This window comes from Danio rerio, chromosome 7 (assembly GCF_052040795.2).
Source record: "Danio rerio strain M-AB ecotype USA chromosome 7, GRCz13ab, whole genome shotgun sequence".
In the NCBI taxonomy this organism is placed as follows: Eukaryota; Metazoa; Chordata; class Actinopteri; order Cypriniformes; family Danionidae; genus Danio; species Danio rerio.
Window position 1 is genome coordinate 40,492,501 of NC_141027.1, and position 22,959 is coordinate 40,515,459.

General features: G+C 35.5%; 1 protein-coding gene across 12 annotated transcripts in view; it reads left to right on the top strand.

Annotated features, from left to right (window-relative positions):
* esyt2b (extended synaptotagmin-like protein 2b) overlaps positions 1–22,959 on the top strand; it is an 846,120-nt gene that overhangs the window by 794,902 nt on the left and 28,259 nt on the right. For 10 of the 12 annotated variants that reach the window (XR_015496020.1, XR_015496021.1, XR_015496022.1 and 7 more), the window contains 5 exons: positions 6,808–6,849; positions 8,527–8,661; positions 12,949–13,025; positions 13,112–13,184; positions 16,425–16,514. Coding sequence is in view for 8 of the 12 variants with exons in the window: in XM_087261599.1 (XP_087117725.1) it covers positions 6,808–6,849; positions 8,527–8,661; positions 12,949–13,025; positions 13,112–13,184; positions 16,425–16,514 (417 nt within the window). In the remaining 4 variants the exon portion in view is untranslated. The remainder of the gene's footprint in view (positions 1–6,807; positions 6,850–8,526; positions 8,662–12,948; positions 13,026–13,111; positions 13,185–16,424; positions 16,515–22,959) is intronic. The other 2 variants (XM_087261605.1, XM_087261607.1) reach the window with 1 other exon arrangement.

Here is a 22,959-nt window from a genome sequence, read left to right on the forward strand (position 1 = left end):
CATTGGCTGTCAAAACATCATAGACTGCACACAAGCACAGAGGGGAAATTGACAGGGAGTTTATATCTGTAGATGCTGTAAAGCCTTCCATCATTACATGTGTAGAATAAAAATAGACTGGGCTCTCTTTGAAAGGTTTATTGTCAGTGGAAGATGTTATGACAGCTTTCAGTATGATTTGTTTAGGCTATTGAGAGTGGTAATGTTTTAGGCTTAAAGTTAAAAGGATGTCATTCAGTCAGTCCAAGGAACTATTTGCAATAACAGATAAACAGTGAATTACAGTTAAAAGAGTTGTGCTTCACCCAGGCTTGCTACAGCAGACTGTGTTACTTGCTTTTTAAATGCTGCATCCATTCTAAAGGCTTGAAGCTCAACTAAGTTTGGATCCCCTGCTGATCCTGGGCTGTCAGGCGAGACATTTTGACCTTTTGTCAGTGAAGGTGAAGAGTGTTTTGTTAGAGGATGCAACTTTTGTCTCAACTAAACACATGGTGATATTTAGTATTTCAGTATATCGTGATGATGATCATGCACAATATTGAAATTGTGACTACTTCAAAATATTCATAAATTCTTATATTTTAGAGTGCTGTTTAAAAGAATAATCACATTTTATTTGCAATGATATTTATAACAGCTTTAGATGCTTGGAGACTTAATTGGTTAGCTTAATAATTCAAACATGACCATTGTCACTACTTGGTTAATATACCTAAACTCACAATGAAATCACAAAAGCTTTTATTTAATTATAGATGATCTTAATACTTTTTAAGGCCTAAAATGTATAATATGTGAAATACCTTTAAGTAATAACTAATAAAACAAAGAATAACTAATTTTAATTTCTTTTTGATAAATAATAAATTTGAGTTGTAAGACATTGTCATAAGCCTTGTCTCAACCAGATTTGACTCTATTTTTGTCCCTTGTAAGCATTGCCTTGAGCCTCTGGCTCCTCATTTAAAGCCAAGTGCAGCAAAGTGAATTTATGTTGTGTAATGAGATATTTCAACCTGAATGGTGAGAGCCAAGGTCACTCTGTAAAGTTGCAAATGAGGATGCCCTGCAGTCTGTGCACTGTCAGAACATGTTTTTACCATTTACAGGAAAATCTGTGTGGCGATTCGTAATTAACTACTCTCTTCTTCAAGGTCTGTAAATAGTTTCACATTTTATTTATTTATTACTGTTCAAAACTATCAATATGCCTTATATTTTACAATTACAAACACTTAAAATATTATATCATTTTAAAAAAAGTTTTGTCTTCTGTTTTTATCTGATTTTTTATCATTGGTTCTTCTACAAAAGTAATGTTAACATTATATTACTTAAAATATGCGGTAATAGGTTGCAGAAGTATGCAGGCACCAACATTTCATCTTATTAACAATAGAAACATGATCATGTTTCTTGCTGCCATTGTTTTTATTTTCAAATTTACCTGATTGATTTTTATACTCTTGTGTAAAAACATGCCCATGCTGTGCTGGGCTCAGAAAAGCCATGGAAATATTAGAGGTAGATGAATTATTGAAAAAGAAAATTGCCGGAATTCAGAAACGATGAATGATAGTGAGATGAGATGCCCACTGGAGCCTTGAGTAGAAAAATGCCGCTGTCATTTCTGGCTTGTAGGTAGAATCTCACAGTTCAAGGCAGTCCTCTGTGGTAAAACAATACAATAATAATAATAATAATATTATATATATATATATACATACCAAGTACTCTGCAAACTTAATCAAATGACATTGTGGCATGAGGCAACTTGCCCCTAGGAGATCAGAAGTCTGTTAAACTGGTTTATGTTGATGAGTTTGAAGTCTTGCTCTCGCTGTCTCTCTCTCTCTTTACAGAGAGTTTTAAAACAGTGCTTTTTAATAGCCAGACATGTTATACTCCATTATCTTACACCAAGAAGGATCTGGTGACATTCTTGCTAGTTTCTCTCTCTGGTTCTCAGGAAACAGGCTATGCTGGAAGAAGATAAATTTACACAATTCATATGCTGGTTCTCTGGAAGTCGATTGATTGATTTAATCAGACACGCGTTTGTATGAAGTAAACAATAAAACATCTCATGCCAAAGTATGGCCTTCAGGCTTACTGCAATAGTTAAGTGTGTTACAGAGTTTCAAGTAAATCTTCTTGCAGTTTTCACATCTAACAACATTTAAAAGCATAAATTAAATAAATCAGTTATTAGAGAAGAGTTATTAAAACTATTACATTTAGAAATGTGTTGAAAAAATCTTCTCTCTATTAAACAGAAATTGGGGAAAAATAAAGAGAGGGGCTAATAATTCAGATTTTAACTATATTTCTATATATAAGTTGTTAATGCTTCCAGATTTAAAAGAGTATCCCAACAATCACTGAAGCCACAAAAATTAGAGGGTCCATTAAATGGCATAATATAAATAAAAAAATAGATTCTCATTGTAAATTTCTGCTGTGTGTTTGTCTCTTAGATCAATATAGAGTAAAAGTCCAGAGCTTGTCATTGTTATTGACATAAATTGTATCACGGTTCACTATAATATCATTTATCAGCCCAGCACTACTTTAAGGTATTGCTCAAAACAACTATGCAGTCTCTCTCTACAGTTTTATAGCAACATTTCCATAGATCTCTATCTGTCTGCGGTCTATATTCAGTGAGCAGAGATCTTCAGAGATCTCTAGTGACCATAGAAACACGGTTACCATGGGAACTTTCAGTGACTTTTCCACATTTCATTAATACTAAACAAAAAATTCAATATTCATACATTGAGAGAGACTCAGAAGTCCAGCTTGTTGGTCTAAGTAGCTCTTTCTGCATCCGGTGATTTATGTCCCGACTGATGGTTATGCTGAAGTGATATGAATATGTCAGTAGGACAGCTTGCTGAAGAATGTGCTGTGCTGTCATATACAATTCTCCGCTCTAAGCTACACCAACACTGTTTGGGGATGAAAATAAATTCAGAGTGAGTGCACTGCAGAAGGAAGCCACACACTCAGCTTGTCCCTTGAGATCACAGTTAAGATGCTACTTTTATAGGACAAAGAAAGAGGCTAGTCTTATAGGTGCCAAAACCGCAGTGTCTTCTCACTGACTGAGGCGCAGTGTGCCCATAGGTTAACTGATGTGGCTTACCTGCTGGGATTTTCCTTTCACCTTTTAAGTAGTGTCTTGGAGAGAAACATTTATGGTTTTGCAGTTGCATCTTCACGGTGGTGAGATTCAAATATGGCCTATGCATTTGATGCACTTGTTTCAAATGTAGTGTAATGTGTGTGTGGTTAGTAAATTATTCTTTTGAAATGTTATATTTTTGATATTTCCTCAGAATGCAATCCATGGAGTTAACTTGTTACCAAAGGTTCTGCGGCAGATGCTTCACTATGTCTTCTTAAACAATTATCTAAAACTTTTTGGTTTTAGGTGATTGGTTCTCCCCGAAAACTCCCTGGGCTCTCCCTGAAAACTTATTTAAGGCAGACCAGCCTCTAGCACTTTTCTTCTAGTTCTCTTGAACTCACCCTCCCATTTCCATGCTTCCCATTTATAATCCTCCTATAACCCTCTCTTCTCTCCTAGGTTGAATCGGGGGTCCAATCACTCTACCAAAATATTACAGCGATGGTACCCCAACTCTCAGTCTCTGGGCATCATCATAGGACGCCCGATCAACCTATCTACCTGTTCACTGTTTTTTTACCCTTACTTCCCTTCCCCTTCATCCCACTGTTCTCTTGCCTCCATCCCTACATCTCTACAAAAAAGTCTAGCTCAAAGTGTGACATGGTCAATGGCAATGCTGGTCAACTATTATTGATAAACTCTTGGCCAGGGTGTCCAAACTCAGTCCTGGAAGGCTGGTGTCCTGCATGGTTTAGCTCCAACTTCCTCCAACACGCCTGCCTAAAAGTATCAAAGATACCTAGAAAGAGCTTGATTAGCTGGTTCAGATGTGTTTTTTTGGGGTTGAAACTAAAATATTTAGGACACTGGCCCACCAGGACTGAGTTTGGACACCCCTGCTTTAGGCAAAACCAGAATTTTTTGTTGCTTATAGGCTACGTGACAGCGTTATTTCAGTCTGAATTGTTATATTAATTGTGTGACGTTTTGCAAATTGTTTGTATGGTATTTTTGTGGTCACTCTTGAGTTTAGACAACAGCTTTTATATTAGTCAGTAGGGGACGGAAAGGTGCTGAAATCACTCATTGAGGATGTTTATAAGGACACCAATAATCTGATTTTAATGCGATTAAGAGTCTACCATGAAAACAGATTTTTTTTATTAAATTAATTTGATTAAGGCCATAATCTAAACAGAAATCATATAAAGACATGTGGAGTATGCCTATTTTAGTTGCATTATTGAAGAGCAGTACTGACATGTAAACACCGCAATCAAACTATTACCGCCATGTAGGACTTTTCGCTGCAATTTGCAACAGGATAGTCTATACACATACGGCTGTTTGACACTTTTTTTCTGCACCTACCAAGTCAGTGAAGGACCACAGACACCTGCATCGCAAAAGGCAGAGTTTTTCCCCCCACATATGACGTGTGGTATCAAAATCCAATAAAACAACACTCTTCCAACAGTTCATACTCTCATGTGTATGCAGTTAGCGTTTGGTTTTTGTGTGTTGTGGCTGGAAGGGCATCCACTGCATAAAACATATGCCAGAGTAATTGGTGGTTCATTCCAATTTAGCAACCCCTGATAAAGCAGGGACTAAGCCAAAGGAAAGTGAGTGAGTTTTCTGAGTTTGACTTTTTCTTCTATAAGACCTTTTCAATATACATGAGTATCTTTTGAGTATGATGCTTAACAGATCACATTTTCAAATCCTTATCTGCTCATATTTTTGACCTTTGCCCTCTTTTGGCCAGAAACCAAAATTTGCATCCTTCAACTATAAAATGAACAACATTAGCTTTAGGGCTGCACAATATATCATTTCGGCACTCCTATCAGAGTGTGCGCATCCACAGTAGTCACATCACAAGATGCGTACAGTTTAGTCTAGATCAGGGATGTCCAAACCTGGAGAGTTTGGCTCCAACCCTAATCGAACATACCTGAACCAGCTAATCAAGCTTTTACTAGATATAGAAACTTCCTGGCAGGTGTGTTAAAGCAAGTTGGAGGCAAACTCAGCAGGACACTGCCCCTTCAGGACTGAGTTTGGACACCCCTGGTCAGGGGTTCTCAAACTTTTCGGCCCCAGACCCCCAAAATAACAATGCCAATGACTCGCAACCCCCACTATTTTCGGAAGTGGTTATAATCATACAAACGTTGCACACAACACTCACACAAACCAATAGGCCTATATAAACACCAGCACATTGAAAACACAAAAAAGTGCAACCGTCTAACAACCATATCATTTTTTTACTATTATTTAATATTAACCTCACCTAATGAGACGGGTGGGCACAATGTTTAAGTTACATCACAAGTCTTTTCTTGGTTTAATTTTAGAGACTGCCACTTAAAGATAATCCTCCATATTCAGTGTCCTGTATTTATTTTAAATGTACGTACGTGCTGTAAAGGTGTCAGAAAGTTTAGCTAGTGCTGTAAAATCTGGTGCAACTGACGCTATTGCTGTCGTTAATTTACTTTAAAAAGCAAATCCAAATGCAATCCAAAGAAAAACAACAACAACAAAACAAAAAAAACGAAAAGTTGATGGTTTTTTGTTTGGATATTGTATTTTTTATGGCTCTATTTTTATCCTCTTTAGGGTGTGGATTAACAATGGTAATCATAAAAGTTTATTCAAATTTATAAGATCTTTTTTAAATCACCAATCAACCCCTTTTTATTGTCCCGTGACCCCCCAGGGGATCCCGATCCCCCACTTTGAGAATCACTGGTCTAGATTATAGTTTACATGTTTAGATGAGGTTTGCAGCGTTTAAGCATGATAGAGTTAAAGTATATCATTCACATGTTTTAAGGCCTTTGACTTTTTGTCTGAATTCAAGAGAGTTTTAAAGCAGGAAATTATAATGTTTGTAGCTTAGAACTTAGAGTAAAGATTCATTTTTATGTAATTGTTTATACAGTGAAGAGTAATGCAGTGTTATTTTATATTTGATTATTCAACCCCTTCACCTAAATACTGTTAAACTACATAGAAAACCACAAAGTGCTGGTTATTTCACTTTTATCTTTGCTCTATTGTATTTATTTATGTCTGGAATTTGATCATATGCATGTTTTAAATTACATTTGATTATATATGACTCATTCAAATCCCCACAACTGATCTAAGGTGCTGTATTCTTTCCTAATTAAGCTATTTAAGCCATCTGGTGAAATATTCAAACTCATCTAAAGCAGAATTACAAATTATTCCAACATCAGATTATTCCAATATCCTACAGCCATAATTCGGTGGAATAATTGTGAGCTCAGAATTAATACTAAAGCTTAATGCTTAAAAAGTGCTAGGTTAGTGTGTCATCTGCACCCCTCCCACTGCACGAAACAAATGCAGGCTAAGCATTTTACTTGCGCTGGGATTCAACTGCAGCTACACTCAACGCTGATGCCACTGCTGTACATGTAGACATGATGACACCACTGAAGTGAAAGAAAAGGAGAGAATAAACCTTACACTTGAATACATAACCTGTGTTTATTTTTTATGACCTCTGTGTACTAAGGGCGTGTGTGTATGTGTGTGTTTGCCTGAGGGAATTCCTCAGACACACTGCAGTATATTTACAGAAGCTCTCTTTCCTTTTAATATGATGAATTTGTCTGCTTTCTCACTAGGTTCATTATCCAGATGTGGAGAGAGTTGAGTGGCTAAATAAGGTGAGCGAATCATGAATTAACATTTGCCTGTCCGTCATCATCTCTAGGTAGTCTTCATCCATCATTCTCCAATACGTGTGTTTGCAGTTACTAATCTGGAATATGATACTCTCTCTCTTTCTCTCTGGGGTATTATTGGTTGTGCACCGCTGATATAATCCACTGCACTTGCTCATGTTACGCTACATATAACCATCATTTTTCACCCTCTGTGTCAAAAATGAAAACCCTCAGGGTGGAAAAATGCAGCTGTGTAATAAGCTGCTTTCATTTTTAAATATTCATTGTACTTATACATCCAGTGGCTCCCAGTCTTCATGTAAGTTTCCTGATTTGAATATTTCATTGGCATTTTGCCCAGTGGTGAAATGTATGTACCTGAATGGCCTCATGCTTCTGCAAAATAAGTCTGCAACATTCAAAACCATGCAAAACTATTTACATGAAACACTGCAGAGTCTCTGATGTTTTAAACTCAACAAGGGAGAGTTAAAAACTCTCATTGTTTTGTATAATACAAATTAGCCAACATTTTACAACTTCATTAAATGTTTACATTTCTTATAAATGTTAAAAATTATAAAAACAAATATGCGCAATTCAGTACATCATGAATATTAATTTGCTTATGTGCAAGTTTTTATAAATCTGTTGTGTCAGGGCAGTAAGCATGCCTGTACAGTTTTCATGGAGGGATTGTTTTCAGATGCTTTGAGAATTTACACTTAGTCAAGTTCCAACATGTTCCAGGCCTGTTCATACGAATGTTGTTTACCTCTATGTTATCCACTACCTTTACCCTGAATTTTTAAAGGTACTCCATAATTTTGGAATTATTCAATGGGGATGCCCAAACTCGTTCCTAGAGGGCAAGTGTCCTGCAGAATTAAGCTCTAACTTGCCTCAACACACCTGCAAGGATGTTTCTAGAAAGCCTAGTAAGAGCTTGATTAGCTTGCCCAGGTGTGTCTGATTATGGTTGGAACTAAACTTTGCAGGACACCGGCACTCCAGGACCAAGTTTGGGCACCCCTGGGTTAGTGCGTCGACATATGGGACTCTGGTGTTTACGGCAACCCAAATTCGATTTCTGTCTCAAGGTCCTATGCCGATCCTTCCCCTTTTTCTTCTCGCCACGCTTTCCTGTCTATACTCTTTAGTGTCCTATCAAAAAAAAAAGGTGAAAACCACAAAAAAATGCTATTAATTAAATAGAAATGCCAACTGACCCAGCTTGGACTTGAACCAGTGGTGACCTAATTGCTGTGAGGCGACAGTGCTAGCCACTGAGCCACCATGTCACCCTACTTTGTAATTATAAATTGTAAAACTGAGTTACTCAGATATTCATATTCTGTATAATTTATTTACACTGTAGTATGTACATTTGTTTTGCACTATTTTTTAAAATGCAGTCTGGAGATTTGAGCATTTAAAAAATAAAACCTATAAAGCTCAGTATCTCACTCGGGATACAGATAACACTTTATAATTCTGAAGTAGCAACACAGTCATTGTTTTGTTTTAGGCAAATGTAGCCATGACAGTAACAAGCAACAGTTAAACTGCTCTATTAACTAATGAGTTTCAGTAGCAGTGGGAATCAAAGATGCCTCAAGTGCCTCATTTGTCCTCTGTCGCAAAAAGTGCTGAACAGAAACCGTCTTTACTTTTCAGACGGTGAACCAGATGTGGCCTTACGTGTGTCAGTTTGTTGACAAGTTGTTTAAGGAAACAATTGAGCCAGCCATCAAAGAATCCAACGCACACCTCAGTACATTCAGCTTCACCAAGATCGATCTGGGAGATAAGGTATGCAGTTCTCATGGTCTGTCAACATTCATCTCTCACTGACGCCATTCTATTAGAAGACATGCAAATCTATGCTCCCGTGTTTAACAGAACATCAGTCAAACTGGCTTGTGTTTTGCAGAACTTTGCCCAATCTCTCTAACACTTAATACAAAAACACCATTGTAGTCATTCTGTATATCCCTTGTATTTTATCCACATGAGGCCACATAATAAGGTGTTGGCACTGGAATGTCCAACTTTGATACAATACATTAAAAATATCGAAATTCGATTCCATTTTTGATACTTTGGAGAACAAATTCCACAACTTTAAAAGTATGCAAAGTAAGTAAAAAGGGAAACAATAACTAAACCACATAAGGCTAATATCAGATAGGTCAGCAGGCCATAAGACCAAAAGACCATAAGTTAAGTCCAAAAGGCAAAAAATTATAATTATTATTAATTATTTATATCCCTGCTGGTTAAAAGAAAGAGCAAATCCAGTATTGATACTAACCAAAAGCAAGATTGTATCATTTAAAATATTTCAGTATCAATATTTATCAATATATTGATATTTGACAACTTATTACTTGCTATGTGGTCACCAAAGTCTCAATTAATAATTAATTTAAAAAACTGAAACTAAATGGTAACACTTCAGTTGAAGTAACAATTTACACCATTAATTATTATTATCAATTACCTATTATTAAGATATTCTCTGTTTATTAGCACATGTAAAGTATGATAATACTTTACAACAGTAATTCTACCCAATGTCTAAACCAAAATACTTACTAACTACTAATAAGTTGCTAATTAGTAGTTTCTTGAGCTTAAAGTTGTAGGTAATGGTTTGTTAATAGTGTAAATTGTGGATTAACATAAAGTGCGCCCAAAAAAAAAAAGAAACCATATGCTTGTTCATGTGTGGCTTTACAGTGTGTCCAGCCCAACCTAAATCTTTACAGCCTCTATATATGTTTTAGTTATTTATTGTATATATTTATAGGCAGAATGAGTTACAGCATTGTAGTGAAACATTTCAAGGTTATGCTGTTGTGTCCAACACAGGCTTTCAGTTATTATCTTTTAACATTTTATGCAATTCATCTCCTAGATGAGTTGTTTTCTCTCTCAGAAAATTAGTATACGCCACATATAGTTTATATATGTGTGTTTTTTTCTGTAAACCACTTCTCATTAATTTCATACAAATTTAAAATGAAATTTGGCATGTTTTCAAACATGTTTATATTAACGTTTAAAGTTTAAACAAAGCAATACTAATGAGTTTTAACTTCAAAAGAAATCAGTATTTGGAAAACTAAATAGTTTCCCCTGATTTTCAATAAAAACAAATGAAGACAAAGAAAGTTTTAAATGACAATTAATTAAATTAATTATTTGAAAGAAATGTTATCCAAACTTAATAGAATTAACATTGTAGTCCAACCTTTTCCTTTGAGTATATGATCTCTCTCTCTTTCTCTCTCTCTATCACACACACACACACACACACACACACACACACACACACACACACACACACACACACACGCGCGCGCACACACTTTAAAAGCTGATAAGATCTAAAAAATCTTAAACATTTAAATGCCAGTAATTTGCAGATTTTATTGCATCCCATTTTACTGTAGCTACTCTTCAAAAGAATTCAACCTTCCGTAACATGAGTTTTTTTTAGATATGCATAAACATGTTTTCTTTAAAATTATTATTCGTCAGAAGGCCATTTATCCAGTCTGAGCCAGTGTTACTGTACTGGTGTGTACACCTGATTACAGCAGCAGGCAACCTTGATGCTTTTTAATCCTTTGAACAGTAAGAAAAGAGTCAGCTGACCACTACTGTAAGAAACACTACACACTCGATAAAACTGAGTAAATATAATTAAGCTTCGTTTCAAAAGCCTCTCCAAACATCTTATTGTGAAAAGCTGGTTTGTGCAGTGAACAGTTCACTATGGGATTTGATGTCAGTGTAGCTTGTATTGTAATGGCTTGAAACAGTCATGTATGCAATGTTCCCACTAATTTTTCATGCTCACTACCTGAGTGGTCCCTTGGACCACTGTAAGCAACATCAGACATGTGCGGTCTTGCCAGCATTGTTTCCATCAAAGTTAGATGGTTTATTATAAGAATCAAATTTGAGCAATTATATTTATGTTAGAATACTTTTCATAGTATATGTATTATTGATCATAAACCGACATATCTACCATTTGGTAGAGGTAGATATTTTAGAAATTATGAAATGTGTTGAAAAAACACATTGAGTGTGTTAACTAGAGTCATTAGGAGTTAAGAAATGCAATCCAAACATTTACTTGCTTTTTTCTTGGTGGGTTAGTTAAAGAATTAATTAAGTACTTTAGTCCACTTACAGTTAAAATGACAAAAATCTTGTTCATGACCTGTGTAGTATGTTACTGCTATTGGAAGTATAAATGTTTAATTGTAAATGATTAAACATGAAATGCCAAGTGCCAACCAACCCAAGGCAACTATAAACTCCAATTTCGAAAACTCTCCTAACATTTTAATTATAAATATTTTATTTTTTGTAGTACAATTTTATTTTTTTATTCATTTTTGAAGGGAAGCAAAAAGTTATTTTTTAAAATTAAGTTTTTTATTGGTTTTCTAAAAAAAAAATTACAAATCTGCAATATACAGCATTAAAGGTGCGGTTTGTAAGTTTGACACCCAGTGGTTGAGTTAGGTACAGCACGCCTGGTTCAAAACACATGCAAGCGCAGGTTGCCAGATTGAGGACCAACAGGAGTGTGCCTGACTATCGAGCCTAAAGGCTGATTTAAGGCTGATTTAAATCGGGTTCTAAATAAAAGCAATACCATGGCATAGAAGTAATATTTTCCATATTAAAAGGTGTTTTTATTCTAACCAGACCCTTACGTTTATATTTTAGAAACCGCTTCTATTTCTTGCAGCTGAACAACAGGACAAACTGACAATGTTAACCTCAGATACATCTCATGTGCTTTATTCAGTGTTAAATGCTAACAATGTGAGTTTGAATGACACTTTACATGGCATACTACTAAAAGCAGCAGCAGATAGTTCACCTCAGATCTTGAAAATAAAAAAGTAAAAAAAAAATGTTTGAAATTTAACTTTAGAACTCTGACTCAAAACCAACACATATCAGTGATTCAGCATGTGCATTTAATAATGTTAAAGAGGTCTAATATTGCAATATTCTGTGCTTCTGAATGGCTGCATTTAAATTTCTGACGTCTTTTGTCTGGTGCAATCAGCCAAGCTGCTCATCACTGCAAATCTCGACATGTAGCATGCTGTTATGACACATGATTACAATGTAACCTGCTCATCTAATGTTTATGTTTGTAATATTTATATTATTTGGTAATTAATAACATCTTCTGTAAATCTGTGTCTCATTTCGGAGTCTGCTACTTTCCACCAGAGGTCGCATTTCAGTCACAGATGCACACTTTGAGAGCCTTCATGACTGTTTGAATGACATACATGGTTTTCCACCAACAAGGCAACCCGGGGTGCTGAATTATAATTGGCTAAACTGGCAGTGGGCGGGTCAAAAGAACCAAAACAAAGACAGCCGTTCCGGCCATACCTGCCAACACTTATGTTTTTCTCGGGAGTCTCCAGTATGTCAGATTCATCCCGCAACCCTCAATTTCTGGAAAACTCCTGTAATTTCATCCCTCCCCCAGTCTTCAGATTTTCAGTAGAGTCTGTAACACCCCAGGGTCGGCAACTCTGGTATAGTATCCGATCGCAGGGGCTGGTCCATAATACAGTTACTAACCCAGGTGGCAACTGTGTTATTCAGACAATTACACACACAACATAAAATAAAGCAATAGGATTTTGCACTGTAAAACAAAACAGGGTAATTTACTGTACATTCTAAACGTGGGTCATCTCTTGAGGCAACATTCTGAATGAAATTCTCTCACGTGTCCACATCTCACAGTATAATTTCTATCATAATATCAGTATATTTATCTAGTCAGTCTGAACTGTGTATATTGTTCGTGGCACCTTTCATTCCTCATTGAAGACATAGCTTGACAATAAAAAGCTTCAAATTGCATCAGGAGTAGAAAGTCTGACGTAAGAAATGTAAACCTTTTGGAAAAGCTGACCAGCTGTCAGATGGAAATAGTTGATGTAGTCAGGGCTCTGTGAAAGAATGCATGCTGGTTAAAGAAATGTCACCCTGCCTCCCCCCTCCCCCCTGACGGGACATCTGCATTCATCTTTATCACAGCCTCTCAGGATCAATGGGGTCAAAGTTTACTCTGAGAATGTGGACAAACGGCAGATCATCATGGACCTTCAGATCAGGTGAAGTCACTGTCATGAGTCTTCTTGATGTCTTTTGATCCTCCTGGTTGTGCTGCTGCTTTCAATGTTTGTCTTTTACTTTACAGTTATGTTGGTAACACTGAAATCGATGTGGATGTCAAAAGGTACTACTGCAGAGCGGGGATTAAAAGTATACAGGTATGTTGTTATATCTTCTCATATTGTCTTCTGTTGTGTTTTCCACAATCATTTGTTCACAACACATACACAGCAGCCCATGTTATGTATGGCATCTTCCACTGAACTTGTCTCCGTGACCCAATGGATTATGTTAGCCAAGGCCAGAGAGTTAATTTGCTGGATACGGAGAAGCTCTTCCCTATATTGTGATGCAACCACGTGTTTCATGGAAGGAATCCAGTCGACTGAACGGAGCCTATTTTTACCGAAAGGGTGTGTGTATTTATAGGGAGGTGTGTAACCAAATACTGAATTGCCCTTGTACTGTTTTGTAGTACAGGATCGGAAATATACACTCATGCTCACACAAAGACTGTTCTGTGCATGTTTTATGTGTTTGTTGCAGTCTGTCACATCAAGTGTGTAGCAGAGCAATCTCTCCATGTATGATGCTGTGTTTATGTAGGATGTATTTAGACTATATGGAAAGCAGGTAGCAGGAAAGACTATCTTTTAGCATTCCACTTTTTCTCTATGGTAGTATTATAGTGAAGTGCAAGGCCTGGTTTAATAGCTCCTGTAAAGTAACCGCTCGCTGATAAAAGATAATGGAAAATTATATATATATATATATATATATATATATATATATATATATATATATATATATATATATATATATATATAGAATTTTCCATTATCTTTTATCAGCGAGCGGTTACTTTCTTAAAAATTGTTAAAAATTAAAAATTGTGGCTAGTGGTTAAAAATTGTGGCTAGTGAAAATGGCGAGTGGCTAGTAATATTGGAAAACTACTAGCCACAGTGGCTGGTGGTCAAAAAAGTTACTGTTAAGCCCTGTATGTATGTATGTATATATATATATATATATATATATATATATATATATATATATATATATATATATATATATATATATATATATATATATACAGGGCTTAACAGTAACTTTTTTGACCACCAGCCACTGTGGCTAGTAGTTTTCCAATATTACTAGCCACTCGCCATTTTCACTAGCCACAATTTTTTTGTTGGGAAAATATATTTTATCCACATAAATATGACTTTGACATGCTAAACTTACTTAATTTAGAGTTTGTGTTATCTCTACACGCCTCCTCATTCATTTCACTTTTTGTGTGTCGTATATGAGCTTACTCAATAATCATGAGCAAATGGGTCAGGGTTTCATATATTACTATTAGTTTTCATAATTTTAAGAGCCCAAAAGGATTTACCAAATTTATCTCTGACCACACCATAAATAAACAGTTAATTATTTCTTAGCCACAAATTTTAATTATGTGAAAACATGCAAAATATAGCTGAATACTATACTTTTTATTTAACACAACATATGCACAGTCATATGTCCTGGCTAAAGGTCCCAGATCATTAGTTAACTACACATAAATGGGGAGTTATTCTCCCATTAAAGCAATGTTATTGTGAAAAAAATAATAATTAAACCATATTAATGCAAAAGAAAGCAGGTAAAAAACATACTGTGATAATGAAAGGATGATCACACACGCATGGTTAATGATAGACCCATAAAGTATCTTTTTGAAGAATGGTTAAACCGAAAGCAACTGGCGCTGCTTACAATAAGTCAACTCTGGAACTCTTGAAAGCAGCAAGACTCTATGTGCATGTTCCTCCCTTTTTGTTCAGTCTTTTTGTAAGAGAACCGATCGCATCAGTTGTATTTCTAGACACAGTTGCTTCACAAAAGGAAACGGAGCGCGCACACGTTATAAACAGTTGCATGTTAGCGCGAGTGATTATCCTCTCATTCGGTATTCACCTGCTTTGCTCGCGCGAAGTTGCGAAAGCAATTATTTTTGTCAGTCGTGTTGCTTCTCGATCGCCTGTGCATGCATATTGGACCATCCTTATTGTCGAACCCTGCTTTTAAGAATTATTATCTGGGAAAATTATTTTCAACCAGCCAAAGTGGCTAGTGGGAGTGTCTTACCCGCCACCACCGAAATCTACCCGCATTTGGCGGGTGTTAATGTAAAGCCCTGTGTGTGTATATATATATATATATATATTTATATATATATATATATATATATATATATATATATATATATATATATATATATATATATATATATATATATATATATATATACATATATATATATATATATATATGTATATATATATATATATATATATATATATATATATATATATATATATATATATATATATATATATATGTATGTATGTGAAATTCAACATTATTAACAAAACCATTTTTTAAAGACATAAGAAACAAATAAGAACAATGGTTAAATTTCCATTTAATTTGCATTACTCTTTAAGTGGGTCCAAAATGTTATGATTTTCTTTTTCTGTTGTACACTAAATAGGATATTTAATAGAAAGTTGATAATCTGTAATCAAAAATCCCCAAAATTGTGGAATTCAACGGTTACAGGTTTCTAGATTTTTTAAAAATATCTTCTTTTGTGTTTAACAGAAGAACGTCAAGCAGGTTTGAGACAATTAAAGTAAATGATACTTGAATTGAATGTGAATTGCCAGTGTTGGGTGAACTATCCCTTTAATGTATGCATCGGGTGATCTTGTATAACCTTGTTCCACACATTGTGATTCTGCAAATGACTGCTCAAAGGACATTGCCTTGAATTATTTGTTCTCATTAGCAGCTCTTTGCTAGTGACAGTTTGTTTAAAACAGAAGCTAATAATTCTGGAGCTCAGAGTGGCAGTGATGGTTGTGGAGGTAAATGTCCTTTAGGATATCACTGAGCATATGTGGAGTGCTGTCATGAGCAAAATAAATAAATGCATCAGTGTCAAGATCCTGAAACATTCATCATTAGCCTGAGGTACTGTACATAGAGGTTGGTTTGACAGCGCCTCTCTTTCTCTCTCTGCAAAAAACATATCCTTGTTTTTCAGAGATGCTAACCATCCTTAGAATATAATATATTTACTTGAGAAGAAAATTTTAAGTTGAATTTGTCATTCTCTTCAGGGATTACTTGGCTCATGGTAATGATGCATTAAAAAGGTTTTCTTGAAGCCAAAATGCTTTTATTTAATATCATCTGGTGAAGACCCTTTCTGTTTTTTTTTTTTTTTTAAGAGAGATATAAGTTACTTAACAAGAGGAGGAAACACCAAATTCTCCAGAGAGATTCCCTCACACGTATCAACGTTTTATGTAATATTTCACTCTTATTTTGTGTCTGAATAGCTACATGGAGTTCTGCGGGTGATTCTTGAGCCACTTTTGGGGAATATGCCGCTGGTTGGTGCCTTTTCCCTCTTCTTCCTCAAGAAGCCAGTAAGTTATGAACTCAAACACTTTAGTGTTACTGTCTGTTTTTATTGCCTAATGTAAACTCAAGACACGTTGCTTGTTTCTAAAATTGTAATATGTAGTACATCTGGGGCTGGTTGCATAAGCGTCTCAGACCAGACTTTCAAAAAAAAATTTTTTTGCTTGTATTTTTAAGACTGGACATATCTTTTTACAGTGACTTCTAAAAAAAGATTGATTGCAAGACTTGTTTCCCTTTGGCTAAATGCTTCTGTAGTTGGTCAAACTAGTTGGTCTACATTTGCTGCCTGTTCTCTTGGACTCATCTTGAATCTGAATGTGTGCATTTTCCCAAAAATATTATGTTTTTTTCCCTCCATTGTATTCATTCATTCATTTATTCATTCATTCATTCATTTTCGTTTGGCTTAGTCCCTGATCATCTGGGGTCACCACAGTGGTATGAACCACCAACTATTCCAGCATATGTTTTAAGCAGCAGATTCCCTTCCAGCCACAATCCAGTACTGGGAAACAACCATATACTTACACATTCACACACATTCAAGACTATAGGGCATGTCTTCATACTGTGGGGGGAAACTGGAGCACCTGGAGGAAACCAATGAGAACATGGGGAGAACATGCAAACTCCTCATTATTGTATAAAAAGTTTACTACTTTATTTCTATAAATTCAACAAATTAATAGTTGCATCAATAATAATAATGGTGATGATGATGATGATAATAATAATAATAATAATGTACCACATGTAAAGGACTATTTCTTTATTTACATTTTAAAGTAAATACTCAGAAATGCACTTGTGATCATATTGCTCACTGTATTAGGAACTTTAGGGCAAATATTTTAATAAAATATAAAATAAATATGAATAAAATATAAAACACTTTCATTCATTTATTCATTCATTTTCTTTTCAGCTTAGTCCCTTTATTAATCTGGGGTCATCACAGTGGATTAAACCGCCAACTTATCCAGCATATGTTTTACGTAGCAGACTTCTAGCTGCAACCCATCACTGGGAAACCCATACACACTCATTCATACACATACACTATGGACAATTTTGCTTACCCAATTATATTGTCAAATTGCACAGCTGTAATTTCTACAGTTGCATTGCATTTAAGGTTGTGTACTTTATCTGTTCCACAAACCCATCATCTTTGTGTTGCTGGCTGTATATTTACAAATTCATTTAACTTGAGAATTGATATCCATTTTATTTATATTTCTTTAATAGTAACTAACTCTAATAGTAGAGTTAAAATGCACAAACCAGCTCTGTTGTCTTTTGTTTGCAAGATAAAGATACATTTGAACACAGGCAGGTTTCTGCTTTACATACTGTAGAATGTCACAATGTGTGTTATTTCCTAGAAAAGATGCATGTCATGGAAGGAGTGTCTTAGTGAAGCCAGATTAGATAAGAAAAAGACAAGACTTAACATCAGAAGGCTGGAATGTGAGTGGGCAGATGCTTGGTTCTTCTTAACAAGCCTGAAATATTTAGTTTTCAGTGTGTATAGTGTGTATCATGGAAATCCTCAGGAATGTACGAGTCAGAGATGGTCAGCTGTGTGTGACGTTTTGCAGATGAATGACTTAGATTCATATCTGCACATTGTGGTAATTCTTTATTAAGGAGCAGTGACGGTGTAAGGGTTTCTTCCTGAATATGACCGTCAGTGACATTAGGTCTGCAGTTTATTTTCAGATATAAGTTGAAGATGATAATTAGTCGACATCAATATCTTTAATTGACTTATGATTTTATATTATTTTATTTTTACATTACATTCTAAATGAGAAACCTTTATAAAAAAATATCAGTTAAGTAATGAAGTATTTAACATATGGAAACAATTCGATGTTTGCGCATTTTTGTTCAGTAGGAACATCACGTACATTTACGGTATATAGCACAGTTTATTGGTAATGTTGGTTTCACTTTCCCCATAATACAACATCAAATCTCTGTCTTGCTCCTGCTAAATATAAAATCAATCTTCCAGACTTTTATGATCATCGTTTGGTCTGGAATATTATGATAAATACTAAAACATGAAAGGGAGGACTGTAAAGGTTGCAAGTGTGTACATATTTATTTTACAAGATAATGTTTTTAGTTCTAAAATGTTGTGTAATTTTTGTCTATTTCCATGTTCAAAAATGTTGCAGTCTGTTTTTTTGACGTTTTTAATGCACTTTCTACAAATGACACAGATGTGAGGTAATAAACTGCGCTCGGTTTTTTCATTATAAACAAAACCTCCTTGTTTTCACAGACCACTAAAGCTATACAGCACCCCATTGTGTCACTTAGTTAATAGGCTATATCAGGGATGGGCAAACTTGATCCTCGAGGGCTGATGTCCCAGCAGAGTTTTGTCCAACACTAGTCAAACACACCTGAACAAACTAATCAGTGTCTTCAAGATCACTTGAACTCTATTGGGAGGTCTGTTTAAATAGGGTTGGAGCTAAACTATGCAGGACACTGGCCCTCCATGATCAAGTTTGCCCACACCTGGGCTATATGCACAGCTAGTGTTTTTCAGCCAATAATGAACTTCCAGTGAAAGCTTTATGTGACTATTTTCAATTTCATAAGGTTATTTATACAGCATGGATGTTGTCATGTAATTAAAATATAATCAGTTAAATAGACTTAATCTTCCATTTGGTTGTTAAAGTGTAAAAAAGCCATCAAAAGGATGTTTTAGGCAACCTTAAGTAAAGAAAAATGTGTATCTAATGTCCTTTGTGTTGACTGCTATTAGAATTTTAAAAACTGCGTTTTGAGTATGTATAGGGTTTTAATTTGAGTTTTTAATGTGATTTATGTGATGATACTGAATGTGTTTGTGTTGCCTGTTTTTCCCGTGATATGTGTAATGTGAATGCTGATATGGTTGTGTGATGAAGTCAAAGCTAAATTTCCACTTGTGGACAATAAAGAACGTAAAGTAAAAGTAAAAAACGTATATACGAAAGAAAGCAGGCAAGCGCAGAAATGCCATTGAAAATACTGGTGTAAAATTAATGTCGATATAAGACATGGCGCAGAAAAATATCATTTAATGCAGTGCTTCTTGCTCAGGCAGTGATGATCACTGTTTTTTTTTTTTTTTGTTGTTTTTAATCTGATCTTAAATGCAACGATTTTGTATGGGATGACATTTAACCAGAAGCCCTGGGGCTGGCTGACTGAATTTAAAAGTCAGCATGCATATACCCCATTTCAAGAGAGTTGCTGCATTACATAATAAGAGCCCTTAAAAAATAGTATTTAACTGCTGTTGGCCTTTAAAAAATAGCCATACATGTTTTTGAAAAGCTCTTATTATGTAATGCAGCATCAAACAATAATGAAATTTTTGACACCCTGGGGTGGTGGATATGTCTGTGGAAACAGGGAAGTTCCTAAATTACAAAAACTGATCCTCGAGGAAACCTCTCTTAATATTACAGGCTTAACCTACAATGAGCTCTTTGTGTAAATAAATTACAGTTTTGAATAGTTTGTTGTAATCGATAATGGTGTATATAATCCTCTGTGTGATGGAAGTGCTTGATGAAAGTATTTGACATAAAAGACAACACAGATCAAATAATAAAAAATAAAAAAACTGAAACTTTCTATTCAGAGGTAAGAATGTATCTGGAAATATTTTCACTTAATAAAAAAGCTAATTTCTGACTCTGGTTAAGCCTCTATTTAAAGGTTTGCTAACCAGCAAAAACTGTTCTTAATAGCTTTACCACGTGCATATAGCAGTGGCAGACATACAGCGTCACTGACCCAGATTCAGCAGTCTGTCAGGATACCAGATTAGCAGCAGGGCTAATTTCACAGCAGGTTGTCTTAGCTCTGTCTCATTCTAGCTGAAGTGTAGACCTGAATGAGACAGGTGTGGGGAAACTAAAGGGGTTTGGACTGTAGCACTGCAGTGATGGCCTTTCTTCACATGATCCTCTGCAGTGTGGGCGACACTGAAGAGGCTAACAGAACATTTTTAGATTGCATTTCAGTTTTAATAGATGGTTTGCTTGTTGTCCATCCTTCCCTCTTACTTTCCTGTTTATGTATGGGATAAGGATCGTTCCCATTACAGTAACTAACAGTACATACTGTACTCTTGTTATTTCTGTGCTTTCTTTATAGTGTGGCTTTCATCCATGCTGATGTTAAATTATTACCTGAGGCATGTATATATATATAGAAGGTAGCTGGGTCAGTTGGCATATCTGTGTGGAATTTGCATGTTCTCCCTGTGTTCGCGTGGGTTTTTTTCCGGGTGATCCGGTTTTCCCCACAAGTCCAAAAACATGCCGTACAGATGAATTGGGTAGGCAAAATTGTCCGTAGTGTACAAGTGTGTTTGGATGTTCCCAGTAATGGGTTGCAGCTGGAAGGGCATCCGCTGTGTAAAACATATGCTGGTTCCACTTTGGCGACCCCAGATTAATAGAGGAACTAAGCCTAGAAGAATATAAATGAATTTTGCAAGCCATTTTGTTTTGTACTTGTTTCTTTTCTATGAGCAAATACAAGATATTTTTGTGTAGCACATTTTACAGTTCTGTCACCTCACGGCAAAAAGGTCATTGGTTCGAGTCCCGGCTGGGTTAGTTGGCGTGTCTGTGTGGAGTTTACATGTTCTCCCCGTGTTCCAGTGGGTTTCCTCTGGGTGCTCCGGTTTCCCCAATCCGAAGACAAGCACTATAGGTGAATTGAATTTACTAAATTGTCCGTAGTGTATGAGTGTGAATGTGGTAGTATATGGGTGTTTGCTAGTGATGGTTTGCGGCTGAAAGGGCATCCGCTGTATAAAGCATATGCTTGATAAGTTGGCGGTTCATTCCGTTGTGGCGATCCCTAATGAATAAAGGGACTAAGAAATTAATTAAATATGGGGTAACAGCAAAAACAATTAAAAAACAAACTCATAATATACAAATAGCATGAGAGAATCTGCATTGTTGTCATTTATCTTCTTATATGAATATTTGGTTTATCAGAAAATTGTGATAAAATTTATAAGTAAAAAATTCATTCTCCATGAGTTGTCAGATTTGCTTATAATATAGGGTGTGACAACAAAGCACAACCTAACAACCATTCCAACAAAAGTGAAATATGTGAAAAATTCTGAGATTTTTGCCATTTACTCAAGTAGTTACTTGTAAAATTATGCTTGAGAATTATGTGTTTAATAATAGTTTTATGATTTCCTTTTAATTTTTTAAGAGTGGGGTCGCATGGTGGCTCAATGATTAACACTGTCTCTCTCACAGCAAGAATGTTGCTAGTTCAAGTCCCGGCATGGCCAGTTGGAATTTCTGTCTAGAATTTGCATGTTCTCTTCACGTGGGTTCCCTCCGGGTGCTCCTGTTTCCTACAGTCTTAAGACATGCTCTATAGGTGAATGAATAAACTAAATAGGCCGAAGTGTATGCGTGTGTTAATGCAAGAGTGTGTGGGTATTTCCCAGTAGGGCTGCAAGATTCTGGCCAAAATGTGAATGACAATTTTTTTTTTGCTTAAAATTAAGATAACGATTCTTTCTCATGATTCTGTAAATGTAAATAAAAGTTAATATGATTAGCCTATTATTATTGTTAATTCTTAAACATATGGTAAAACGACACTAGTAATATTAGGACTGTGTGTAGCTCTACTGTTGCTTAAAATGCTAAATTTTGTATTATGGGGGACTTGAACAGACTTCAAATATGTCCTGTTTGTTAATTCACAGTAAAATGATGACATCAGAATATAACTATTCATAATTATAAAATTGAATTATTATGTTTAAGACATGTGCTTATCACCTGTCATTAAAAACATTTTAGACCATTAGATTTCCATTAAATATAGGCTTGGGTTGTTATGCTGACACAGTAAACATTTATTTTTATGCACAAAACTTTGTGTTTGCTGTGAAAGAAAAAAACATATCAAATGCTTGTCGTAATCATAACTCTAAAATGCGATATGATCATTTAAATAATGTGCGCACAGGTTTCACTTTCACTTCCTAGTGCGGCTCATGGCTATTGTCACTGTGAGAGAAAAACACATACATGCTAATCAAACCTCATGCATGCCCCTCAAACGATCGCTCTGCAACAAACTGAACGTTATTTACAACTTCATTACCTGTTATTCACAGCATATGCAGGTTCTGTTCACTAAAGAAGGCATCACTTGCGTGCATGCGTGCGTTTTCGGAAGTAAACAAACAGTGCGTCAGCTCACGTGCGATTTCGCTGCCTTGAATACATCATTACATGAAGACAGAAATGACGTTTTGGGTGAATTATACCTTATAAATACAGTATGGGACACTTTTACTCCATTTGAAGGTGTCAATGTTGGTGTGAAGACTTCTGCGGCCGCCTTTTCTTCTCTCCTAACCTTGAAAATATAATTGGC